This window comes from Rhinatrema bivittatum, chromosome 1, assembly GCF_901001135.1.
Source record: "Rhinatrema bivittatum chromosome 1, aRhiBiv1.1, whole genome shotgun sequence".
In the NCBI taxonomy this organism is placed as follows: Eukaryota; Metazoa; Chordata; class Amphibia; order Gymnophiona; family Rhinatrematidae; genus Rhinatrema; species Rhinatrema bivittatum.
In genome coordinates this window covers 143,158,988-143,172,495 of record NC_042615.1, presented here as the reverse complement: position 1 = coordinate 143,172,495, position 13,508 = coordinate 143,158,988, and the positions used below count along the sequence as shown (strand labels likewise).

Below are 13,508 nucleotides of genomic sequence, written 5' to 3'. Positions count from 1 at the left end.
TTTCCCTATTTGATATCCCCATACAACCTACTTTAGCCGAGACTCTGCAGCAACAGTCCTCAGCCAGATATCTATGCATCAGGGCTCTTTCTGGACCCTTGCAGTCATGGCCTCTAAATCCAGCTACGAGATGTCACCATTGCACAATAACTATGTCTCCCTCCTCCCTGTGGCTGTGAACGCCGCCTTCTCAGTATTCCCAGCCCCAGCCGACCCAGGGAGCAGAAGACCTCAGCCAGAAATCAAACCTAGGGCCTTCAGCATTGCCACTGAGCCACCCTTTCTTTTTAAATTGAAATGTGCCTGTCCAATTACAATCTGTGCCTTAATATACAATCACGCTGGCAGCCTTATGATGAAGTGATATAAACAGGCCAGAGATGTACATCTGTACTCCCTAAGAAAAGATTTTCACAATGATTATTCAGACAACTCCTTTTCATTCATTTGATTTGCATAGTTTGGATTTTGGATATTCTGGAAACTAGACATATTTGTGGCTCTTGAGTGCCATTGCCCTCTTATGGCATAGACAATAATAAACAGCTGGATGCTTATGAAAGGAATTCTACTCAATATAAGACCCAATGGATATAGTAGGAAACAAAAATCAAAAAGAAATGAGACGTGCTATATGAGAGAATCCTGAATATGATCAAAATTAAGTGTGAAATAGACTGAGGGGGACTATATTCAAAAGGATCTAGCCAGCCAGCAAGATCAAAGTCTTTTAAAATTGGACATTCTAATTGGCCAAATTTATCCTCCTAAATTTCAGTAGGAGGCTACATTTAGCCAGATACATTCTGGGTGGTCCTGGGGATGGTGTTAAGGCAGGACTAGAAAATTAGGTAGCTAGCACTGATTTTTGATGCTAGCCATTTAACTTGGCTGGCCAAATTAAGGTGCTGCAAAAGTAGTCCTAAATCTGGCTGACCAAGCTCCCTCTCTCATAAAAATAAAAAAAACAAAAAACACCTAGCAGACCAATCCCCTATCTACCACTCTTCTAATATGTCCTTTTTTCCCCAAACCTTGAGCCCCATGGTCTCCATCCTCATTCCGCCACCCTCTTGATGCTCTCTTTTAAAAAATAAATTGTTCTGTGGTCCCCTTGCTCTGCCCTCCTGTCTCAGGGATTCCCAGGCCTGCCCTCTATCCTTATTTGGACTGGAACAACAAGAGGATGACTGGGTTTCCCCTAGAACCTTTTTCTTTAATATCCTGTGGGAGGAGAGCGTGTCTGGCCTGCTGTCCATGGTGCTTATTTCTTTTTATCATAAGGGCCACTGGGGGAGTGGGGGGAATGAGAAGGGAACTACAGAGCTCACTTCTTTTTCTAAAAGGACCATCATAAGGGTAGGGCCTAGAGGATAGGGACTACAGGACAATTTATTTTAATAAGGGAGTACCAGGAAGGTGGGGCAAGTGGATAGGGCAAATTTTTAAAATTTAAACTATCCTGTTTTGTGAAAAATGTCCTTTTTTTTTTTTTTTTAAGGGAGGAATAGCCCAGTGGTTAGAGCAGTGGGTGATGAACCAGGAAAACCAGCGCTCAAATCCCACTGCTGCTCCTTGTGACCTTGGGCAAGTCACTTTACCCTCCATTGCTTAAATACAAACTTATCCACTCCCCTAGCCCAGAAATGGCCAAAATGCAATTTGTAATCTTTAACGCAAATTGTATTACAGTTGTTTCAGGCATATCGCCAGGAAAAAAAGGTGTAGTTAAAACCATGCAATAGCATACATTATGCTATCACACAGTGTGAAATTGCTCTTCGTTTTAATTAATCCCATCCAAACCCCCCTCCTCAATCCCATCCCTTCAAAAAATGTGCATTCGCATTGTGCGGTAACACAATTATTGCATACGTTATGGTGTTAACGTGTTATCGCGTGCGTTAATGCCATAACGCATTTTGATGAATGACCCTAATAGACAGTTACTTTTAAACAGATGCACCAGTGCACATGAGCTCATGTCCAGAGATGTGCGCGCATGCTATAAAATAGCTTTGATGTGCACTTGTAAGCACAAATGCCACTTCTACTGCATAAGTGGGGGAATTTTACAAGGGACATGCGCTGATGCCATTTGCCATTTTCCCTGGTCATTTCCAGTTTACCAGTGCGGTAAGGTTTTATCGCCTTTTGCGATGTCTCTCGCAAGGCCTATTTTAGGTGAATTGAAGCTCCCGGGGGGGAGAGGGAGAGAGTCCATCAAGCTAGGTTGAGAGAACATTCCCCAAATCTCATCTTGGAGTGAGTTTCCTCACTCCGAAGGTCATCAAATATTCACAAGAGACCACTGTTCTGTTCGTACGTCTCACTTTGAATGTCAAAGTGGCCCCTAACCCCCTACACTAATACCTAAACCTCACCTCGAGTTATTAGCTGGGTCTACCACAGGGATACAAATACCTATCTAGGGAGATGACATTATGGCCAGTCTCTCTCTCTCTCTCTCTCTCTTCAGTAGATGTATGCAGGACATACAATAGGCCTGGCACTTATCACAAAGTCTGAGAATGTTATCATAATTTAGCTCGTCACATAGGTAATTAGCGCAAATTGCAAAAAACTGAATATTTGCATAAACTACGCCCCTTTTGCGATACTTACCGCATTTTGATAAATCTAGGCCTAAGTTTAGCTAGGGAATCTCAGCCACACTAAATCTAGCCGGTCAAATTTTGACCGGCTAGATTTAGATGAATATTCAGTTGAATATTCAGCCAAAAACCTAGCTGGTTAAGTACAGCTAAACATTTAGTTGAAGATAAGAGGCTATAATTAGTTGGTTCTCCGTAAACAAGCAGGATGGTAGTCCTCACACATGGGTGACATCATCAGATGGAACCCTGATGCAGAAAACTTATGTCAAAGTTTCTAGAACTATACCATGCATCCATGCGGGGTCCCTCTCCAGTCTCTCTTTTTCCACAGAGTTGTAAGCCTCGCGGTGTGAGTGATGTTAGTCCTCAAGAAACCCATCTGCCACCCCTCAGAGTTGGGTTTCTCCTGTTTTTTCTTTTGTGTTTAAATCTATTTTTATTATTATCATTAATCAATACAACACAGAAATGCGACCTGGTGGCTTTGTTTCTTAGAGAAAGTCATTACAAAGCAAGTATGACAGAACCCCTTAGAAACCCGAACTACCCACCTACCTACCTGCTGTGGAGCGAGCATTGACAAAAAAATAAAAATTGACAATAAGTCCATCAGTAAGAATTCAGGCGCAAACTTTCTGGTCCACGAAGATAAAGAATTGGTATATGGGAGCCAAAGATTTAGTATTGTCTGCTTCGTTTTCAGGCGACTTTGCTTGCCAACCATCAGTTCCATCAGTAGAAGATGATGAATAGCAATCCTCCAGAATGTAAGAGGAATCCATATCCTGTCTCCAAAAATGTAGTATAGTGTTCCTAGTGACTAGGAGTACTTTAGAGATCCAGAGTCTCTGTATTTCAGTGTATGCCCCCGCCAATGGGAATAAACCAAAGGCTGCTACTTGAATTGAAAAAGGAAGTTAAATGGAAAAAACATTTCCCACATATGAAATACTTGCCTCCAAAAAGATTGGACATAAGTACAATGCCAAAAAGAATGTCTCAGAGTACCCGTAACCACATTACACTAAATACATAAATCTGACTCCATCAGTCCCATAAAATATGCTTGTCACTATGATATATATGCTCTAGTTAATATTTTATATTGTGTTTCTCACATTTGTGCATTCTGTGTAAATTTGGAGATGTGCCCAAAACAAGCAATAAAGGAAGGTAAAGATATTTGGATCTGTAATTTTTTAGTCCATTTAAGCAATAGATTTTCCATAGAAATAGTACCAAAAGAAATCTGTAAAGATTTATGGAAGGAGGATAATGTATGCCTACTTGGATCTTCCAAATCAAACCAGTCTTGAAAAACCTCCCATCCCTGGCTATGAGATCAGAGAACCAACACAGTATCATATTTGCAAGTAGTTAAATAAGTCTAAATCTAAACCACCCAATTTCTGTCGCACAAATTCTAAGGAGAGCAGTTTCCCATGATCATCAATAATATGTGCCATAAGGAAAACACCAACCTGTGACCACTCATGAAACACCTTCCAGTCCATTCCTGGTTGAAAAAACACATTACCTATTATAGGTAAAAATGGAGATACCGTGTAGTTTAAGTTTAGTTTGGACATAATCCAACGCCAGGTTTCCCTAGCTGAGGAGATTAATATATGTTTTTCAAATGTTTAGGTAATTGTGAAACTGTAGCATGTAAAACATATCGAAGCTGCAAGGGGTATACAATCGCTGATTCATATTGATAGTCACAGTAAAATGAGGTACCCATAATCCAATCTCCAAAATACCGAAGACTGGCACCATGTTTGTATAATCGGATATCCAACAATCCCATCCCATCCTGCTTTCCTGTGTGCAGCAATTGAAATAAAGATATCCTAGGTCTCCTTCCCCTCCATAAATAATTCTGTAAATCCCCATGGTGTTTGTGGAAGTCTTTTCTGCTGAGAACAATAGGGAGGGCACTAAGGACATAGGGCCATCTAGGGAAAATGGTCATTTTAAATAATTTTTGGGTGGTTGAATCCAACTAAGTCAAGTGTATCCATTTCTGTAAGCTAGTTCTTGTGATATCTTGTAATTTAACAACATTTATATTATTTAATGAGTAAAGATCAGCTGGGATCCAGACACCCAGATATTTCATCTGGTGTTCTGTCCATTGTAAGGGGAATTCTTCTTTCAAATCCTTTGCATCCCAACTAACAATATCCATAGCTTTGGATTTGTCCAAATTTAATTTCAGGCCCACCTGTTTACCATAATAAGATAATTCTTGTAATAGATATGGAAGGAACACCTGCGGTTTAAAAATATGTAAAAGTAGGTCATCAGCAAAGGCCGCAATGTAAAATATATATTCCCTATGGAAATCCCAGGGATTTTCTCATTTTAAAGTATTTTACGTATAAAAGGGTCTAAAGACAGAACAAAAAGAAGTGGGGACAATGGGCACCCCTGCTGAGAATCCTGTTTAGTGCAAATGCTTCTGAGAGTTTCCCATTAACCAAGACTCTCGCTCAAGGGTTTTTATATAATATATGTATATAATTCAAAAAAACAATCTTGAAATCCATTTTTTTGCAAAGTGGCAACAGATAGGTCCAGTTGACCCTATCGATTGCCTTTTCAGCATCAAAACTAATAAGTAGGGAGTTTAATTTATTTTGAGGAGAATAATCTATAGAGGCAAGCACTTTGTGCACATTGGTCGCTGTGTATCTTCCTTTTGGTGAATCCTACCTAATACATGGGTATAAGACCTTTTAACCCCAATCACATCAAGAGATTCTATCTAGATATGCTAAGTAATGCACAGATATCAAGCACTGTGATGAGCATGTCTCAGGAAGCAGGAATACAGAACAAAGAAAGAATGGGAAGTAATACCATATATGGACAAGGTGGAATATGGGTGTGAGAGAGATAAGAAACCTTATAAAGCTGTGCTCCACAGGGAAACATTTGACTGGAGTCTTCTTTCTGCTACTTTGAGGGCAGCAGGCAGAGACTAGATCTCAGTACACCTTCAGAACTCCTTTTGTACTATGTTTTTTTTTTTAACATGGCTTCTGTAGTTTTTTCCTTTTACTCCTCTCGATAATAAAAAGTTCTTTACTTGTAAAAAGACTGCCTAAGTTGTTATTTAAGAAAACTGGATTAACAGGGGAGATCAAAGAGGGGAGGATGCTGGACAGTCTATCTGCCAATACTTTTGCTAGTAGTTTAACGTCAATATTTAATAAAAAAAAATCAGCCTATAGAACCTGTCAGCAAAGGATGCTGGCCAGATTTTGGTAGGACTACAATAGTTGCCATGTTTGCCTCCATACGAAATGCATTCTCTTCAAAAGAGCTTCATACATTTTGTCCATGGGAAGACAAATTTGATCAATTAATATCTTATAAAATTCTCTGGGCAATCCATCTGGACCAGGAGCCTTACACAGGGGTGATTGTTTTATAAGGGAATAAATCTCAGTAAACGTGAAGGGGGCATTAAAAATTGTAAATTTTCTGCTGTCAATCCAGGAGCGGGAATCCTATGTAGATATTTCTTTATTTCACTGGCCTTGACAGCTTCAGAAGTATATAAGTTCTAATAAAAGGTGGCAAATAACTCCCCAATATCCTTTGAGTTCCGAATAAGATGGCCATCTTGTGTCTTCATAGCCTCTATATAGGATTTTCCCTGCCAGGTTTGTACTATGTTAGCTAACATATGACCTATTTTGTTGCCATGTAAAAAAAACATATTTATAATATAAGAGACCGTTTTTAGTTTGTTGATATATCAAGGTATTTAAAGCAATTTGCATAGTCAAAAACTGTTTTGTTCAGTGAAGAAGGGTCAAATAACAGTATTATTTTATCTAAGCGCGGCTGTTTTTTTTAAAGTAAATATCTCTTTGGCTCTCAGATTTTTCTGCTGAGCTACATAAGATATTATAGTACCCCTCAACACAGCTTTCACTATTTCCTATTTTTATTTTAATTATAATTCTATATTACAAGACTGGAGAGGGACCCTGCATGGATGTGTGGTTTAGGGCATGCTGGGCATACTCAGTTTTCTGCATCAGGGCTCCATCTGATGATGTCACCCATGTGTAAGGACTAACCTCCTGTGTTCTCAGAAAACACCTGCTTTATCTTTTTTTAATATCTGCCTCTGAGATTCTATAGGTTGGAAATTCCATCCCTCCTGAAAGTCTTGCAGAATTAAGTTTGAATGGTATTTCCTTTAAATTATGAAGAAAAGAAAAATCTAGGTGTAGTACTTGGTTTGGCCCTTTCAATGGATCCCAAGGTGACTGAGGTTCATGAAAGACTTAGTTGTGAATGAGATTGGTTAACCGGTTAGGACTTCTTTTGAGACCTTGTGATTTGCTTATACTTTAGTGCTCAGTTTCTTGGATTACTACAACTCCATTTACATGGCCTACCTAAAAGAACATTAACTAGACTACAAATGGTCCAGAATCAGGCCACAAGGATAGTAACAGGGCATAAGTGATAGGAAAGGACTATCCCCTTCCCATTTTCCTCTCTACATAGCCTTCCAGTAGCCTATCGTAAAAATTTTAAAATTGGCTTGTTTTTTGTGCTCTTAACCAGAAAGGATCTAAATATTGAAGGGGTAGATTTTAAAATCCACACATGAAGGTGTGGGTGGTGCGCGTGGAAGGCGAATCTTTGCTAACTATGTGCGGCGACGCAAACGAGCCTCCCCCAATTCCCTCTGTCCGCTCCAATTAAGGAGCGGACTGGGAGGGAACTTCCCTACACCCCTACCTAAACTCCCTCCCTCTTCCCCTCTCCTCCCCACCCCCTCTCCTCCCTACCCCCTAAACCTTTCCCAGCAACTTATATTTTTTAAATTGTACTACTTACAGCTCCCCTGGAGCAGAAATAGTTTGCGCGCGCTTCCCCAGGACAGCGGCTAATGGCCGCTGTACCGGATGGCTTCCGCCCCGCCCTTCCCTGCCCAGACCATGCCATCGGCCCGCCCCTTTTTCAGGGCCCGGCACTTGTGCATGTATTGGCACTTACACGCATGGTTGGACCCATTTGAAAATGTGCGCAGCATGTGCAAGGCCCGGCCACACGCGTAAGTGCAGATTTTTACGCTCACGACTGTTTTAAAATTTGGCCTTAAATGCGAAACTTTTTCTCTTTCAACTTTCACAATTTCTCTATCAGCCTTCACAATTTCTTAGATCTAAGTGACTCCCGCCTTAAAAACATTGGGGTCGATGTAATAAGACCCGCGGAAAAACAGGCACTCGTTATGTGCGTAAGTCCCGGGGTTTTTTAAAGGGGGCGTGTCAGGGGCGGGGCCGAATGACGCGACGTTTCAGGAGCGGGACGTGGCGTTTCGGGGGCGGGACCGGGGGCGTGGTGCCGGCCTGGGGCGTGGTCGAGGCCTCCGGACCAGCCCCCGGGTTGGATGACGGCACGCCAGCAGTCCGCTGGCGCGCGTAGATTTACGTCTGCTTCTAGCAGGCGTAAATCGAGGGACAAAGGTAAGGGGGGGTTTAGATAGGGCCGGGGGGGGTGGGGGGGGGTGGGTTAGGTAGGGGAAGGGAGGGGAAGGTGAGGGGAGGGCGAAAGAAAGTTCCCTCCGAGGCCGCTCCGATTTCAGAGCGGCCTCGGAGGGAATGGAGGCAGGCTGCGCGGCTTGGCGCGCGCAGGCTGCCCAAAATCATCAGCCTTGCGCGCGCCGATCCAGGATTTTATAAGATACGCGCGGCTATGCGCGTATCTTATAAAATCCAGCGTACTTTTGTTTGCGCCTGCTGCGCGAACAAAAGTACGCGATCGCGCTCTTTTTTTAAAATCTACCCCATACTGAAAACTATGCATACCTAAGCGTGGTACAGGGCCTACATAATGAGTGCCTGCATCCATGCTCAAAACCCGCGCCGATAATCCGCACATAAATGTGAGTGAGCGAGCGAACAGGTCTCCCTATTAAGTGAAAGTTTGACCCTGGAAAGTATTTTTAATATTTCCAATATCTGTGCTGCAGAAAACATGGCAAATATTTTCATGGGTGATAATTCACAACAATCTTGCCGCTCTTCTGGCAGTTTATCTGTCCGCCCAGGGAAGCACCTACCTTGGATGCCGTGAAAAGCGCTTTGCTAAGCTGGCCACTCTGAAGTTGAGATAGGCATTCAGCAAGGTGCTTATCAGGCTGCTCGTGCTCTTCTGTACGTGGCAGAAAAATCTGCACAATTGGGCGCCCAGAAAGGCGCCTAGCTTACCTTGCCATTTTGGGCGCTGAGCTAGGCGCTTAGTTGCTCGCAAATCTGCCCGATCGGGTGCTCAGAAAGGTGCCTAGCTAATCTTGTCATTTGGGTGCTGAGCTAGGCACTTATCAGGCCACTTGTGCTCTGTTCGTGGCAGACAAATCTATACGATTGGGCCCCCAGAAAGGCGCCTAGCTAATCTTGCTGCTCAGGCACTCTTTTGGCCATCTGGCTGCTTGAGCACTGAGCTAGGTGCTCAGCTCAGCGCCTAGGGAAGCACCTACCTAAGCTGGCCATTCAGACCCACAGAAAAGCACCTAGCTAAGCTGGCCACTCGGATGCAGAGATAGGCGCTCAGCTAGGTGGTTTTCAGGACGCTCGGACGCTGACACTCAACTAGTGCCCTGATCATGGCGGTAAAAAACCCGCATTAAAAAACCTGCACTATCATTAGCGCAGCTCCCTGATTTGCCTATGATTAGCTAATCACCTCCTTTGCATGCTGTTAGCATGCATTCGCACAGGAAAAACCATGGATCTATAAGTGGGTTCGTACGTGCTTTTTTCCCCCGCGCGCAAAGCCCTTATTATATCCCCATATAGGGCTTTGCGTGGGAAAACACGTGTACAAACCCACGTACATCCGCGCACAAACCTGCGGGAGCTTCAGCGCACCTTATTACATCGACCCCATTGTCACTTATGAAGACAAGGGAAAGAGCATTTTCTGGAGTTGTTCCCAAATTTATGAAACTCACTTCCATTCCTTATTTTATTATCAGATAAAAACCTGGAGGGTCCATATTCAAACGTTGTGCAGCTCAGCTAGTTAGCAAGATAAACCTATCTGGCTAACTTAGTCTGTATATTCAACAAGATGGGCAGGCCACTGAAAATATCTAAAGTCAGCTGGATAAATCTATCTGGTTAACTTTACGACAAGTCTACAGGATGACCAACCTTAACCAGATAACTTATCTGGCTACCTCCAGCTCCTCCCAGTTACTCCTTTGCCCCTCCTGCCACTTAGCCAGCTAACTATTCAGCAGGATAAGTAGTTATCTGGCTAAGTGGCAACCATGATCCTGGGCACATATTCAACCACTGCATGTACCCCTGGATGCACTAAGCCGCGATAGTGGAGCCCCTCCCCTGAAAAAGCTTCGCGGATGTATCATGTGTTCTTTTGTCTCATGGCCAAACACCGCAGGACAAAAGAACGCGGTGAGTGGCTCCTTAACACAATGGCGGCCCTAACCTCATGGGACCGCTACTGCCTTGAAGGGCCACTGGCCTAAAAAAAATAAGTTGTGTGCAAATGGGAGGCTGAGTGGAGTTCAGTGCTGACCCCCGTCTCAACCTGGAGCTGCCTTGATTCCCCAAAAATGTTAACAAAGAAAAAGAACTGCACAGAAACATCCCTGGCCCCGCCTTCTCCCTCGCTGCCACCCCCAAGTGAAAGAGATCCCACCCAAAAGTAAAAAAACAAAAACAGGGTCCCCGACCCAGCTCCCCATTCTCCTCCTCTCCCTCCCAAATCCCACCTGAACCTTTAAAACGATCCAGTATAGGGGCCGGTGCACTCTTGCACCCAGCCTGGTCAGTGCCATTTTCCAACACAGCGTTGAGCTGACCTTGCCCCAGCCACGTGACTGGCATAAGGTTCAGGAACTGGACCCAGCTAGATTGGGGAGGGGGTAAGGGTGGCCCGGGGACATCGCTGAGCAGTTCTTTTTTTTTTAATTAACATTGTGGAGGAGTTGGAGCTGCCTCGACTGGCAGCCCTGGGTAGAGACGGGGGTCAGCACTGACCCCTGTTCTACCTCCTCGTTTTTTGCGATTTTTTGTTTCCTGCTGTTTTATATGTGTTGTGGGAGCCTCGGGACCTTCTTGGTCGGCCATGATAAAATATTTACATCAAATTGACTAGTGATGAACTTCTTTGCATGCATTTGCATTATTCATGCATGCAAATCTCATACAAAGAAGGTCATTGTAATAGGCGAGGTATCTGAGTGAGGAGATGCAAAATATTGCGTATATCACGCGATATCCGTGATATAAGATGCTTTAGACTACTACTGCGGCTTAATGCATCACCCCCTTAGCCTGAGGGTTCCCAATCTGAGTATTGTTCTTATGTTACGAGTATTTTGACTGAGTAAGCTCAGTTTCCTTTTTTATTTAAATAAATTGATGAGTTGCATTTCAGTTGAACCTGAGATTATTTTATAATCACCTTCTAACTCATTTAGGTTATGTTTTCTAACACTCTCTATTTATTGTATGATGGGAATGATTGACAGGCAGTTTTAATATACAGTTTTGTTTTATATAGTTGTAATCTGCTTTGTACATGTTTTACTCAAAAAGGTGGAATATAAGTTTTTAAATAAAATAAATATACTCTTAATTCTTAATAATTTCATAAATTCTCCAAATTATTTTTTTTCTTAACTAAATAATTGTTATAGTACAACTACGCATAAACTGGACATCCAAACACATGGGCCCAGTATTAAAAAATAAACATTTTATTTAAGTTAACGGAATAAGACTTATCCAGTTAGCTTAAACAGGATATTCAGCAGCACAGCTATACTCCTGAATATCCATGTACAGTATAAGTCTCTGCCGGATAAATTATATTCGGCTACATTAGACCAACTCTACGGCAGATCTAACTTATCTGATTAAGTTAACAGTAAAGGATGAATATTGGCACTTATTTACCCATTCCTTGCTCATTAACTATCTGATAACTTAGCCGGATAAGTGACTTATTTGGCTAAGTAGTGGCCACTGAATATAGCCAGATATTCAGTGGCTGCCACTTAGCTGGATAAGTCCTACTTATCTGGCTAATTAGTATTTCAATATTGGTCTTCATGTATACATGGCTTTTTGTCACAACAGGAAAATCCTCTGTGAGAGACCCTATTTTCTATATATTGATACCTTTGACAATGTCATCACCTGTGTACACCATAATTTTGTATATTCCTAAAAATTCCAATTATCCATTACTCCAAAGCATCAACCATTTCAATAATTTATATATTATAGCAATCAAGATAAATTAATTCTGAAGTGCATTTAATATTATTTTAGCAAGAATCATGTTTGCAGTATACAAATCTAGGAAAAGGGAGTTCTTAGCTTACTTTATCATTCATGTGCTTCTTTTCTGCATTATGGTAGGTGGCCATTATGGTGGTATAGACACAATCAAATCTCGCTTCCTACCATGGCTGGGGACTTGTTTTTCCGTTTCTTCAGCAAATGCGTCCCCTGACACTAGCTTCTCTCTTCTCCAGGTATGATATGCTCTCAGATTATTTTATCTAGTTTCCTTTTCATTGAACTGGCTTACCTACAAGTGCTTCCATTAAATGTGTATTTCTCTACATTTCTAAGCCTTGCTAACCTGTCATGCAAATTTTTTTTCCCCTGGAAATCTCTGTAGCAGGAAGTCTGTGTATAGAGAACTAGGCAGAGGAGAAGGAAGGATGGAGATAAGGATGGTAGATGGTGAGCCCCATTAAATTTAGCAGTTCTGGACATCTAATACATTTAATCTGGCCTTGAGGACACCTGAGGTCACATTCATTTTTTAATCTCTTGTTTGAATATGCATTTATGCTCACCACTGGGGTCATTGAGCTAGTCACCTGTTGTCCCAGTTTAAGAGCAACAACTATTGTATTTCATACATTTTCATTGCACCGATCTGATGAAAAGAGGATAACTCCTGAAAGATACAGATATATTAAGTTAGTCCAATTAAAAGGTGCCATTGACCGGGAGTGAAATAATGCTACACTTTCAATTGGGGCACAAAATTGCAAAGCAGAAAAGTGCAGCATTATTTTAGGCAAGGGTTTTGATAATTATGATCCTAGAAATGCGCTTCAGCTTTAAATACAGTATATTTAGCTCAGTGCATTCATATGCAACTCAATTAATTTGTCCTCGATTGAGTTTGGAATGTATTCTGTTGAAATGTTAATGACATCTGCAGTTATGCTTTGGCAAAGCAAACTGATTCACTTCAAATTCATTTGAGGGAAGGTTAACTGAGGACTCTACAGTTTTGCAGTATGTCAGAAAAGAAATGTCTTAGTTATAGTGATATTATAAACTCCTTAATGAAATTGTATGCAATGATATGAATTAAAATTTAATTTTCTTCCTGTTAGACCAGTCCTTACATATGGAATTTTCCCCTCCACAGCCGATGGAGACAGAGGACACACCTCTTATATGACCTCACTCTAGGCTATAAAGGAAGTGTGGCTCTAGGTAGTTGCCAGTGGTCTCTGTCTCCGGCAACTGTGGACACAAACTTCCAGAACCTAGTTTTGGCCCTGGCCTGGTTGAGCCTTCTCCACTCTTGGAACCGAAAGTCTCTCGGGACTGATTTTCCCAGTGGAAACTATCTTCCAGGATTATCTGGTTGAGTTCCCCTGAAGATGATCCCAGTGCCCTTAGGAGTCTGTGACTCATCAGGGAAGGGTTTCCCTAGTTCCACTAGGGGAACTAGAGAGAGGGTCCTTTTTATTACCTTGAGCACTCAAAAAAAAAGGGTCCTCAAAGCCTCTCTCTTTCTTTCTTCTTCTTTTTTCGTGCTCTCTCTGTTCTTCCCTCCTCGATTTCTTTG

The 13,508-nt window shown here is 42.1% G+C and overlaps 1 protein-coding gene across 4 annotated transcripts in view; it reads left to right on the top strand.

Moving 5' to 3' along the window:
* SPATA18 (spermatogenesis associated 18) overlaps positions 1–13,508 on the top strand; it is a 274,302-nt gene that overhangs the window by 43,255 nt on the left and 217,539 nt on the right. For all 4 annotated transcript variants that reach the window (XM_029587820.1, XM_029587806.1, XM_029587829.1 and 1 more), the window contains exon 3: positions 12,050–12,165. In XM_029587820.1, the coding sequence (XP_029443680.1) occupies positions 12,050–12,165 (116 nt within the window). The remainder of the gene's footprint in view (positions 1–12,049; positions 12,166–13,508) is intronic.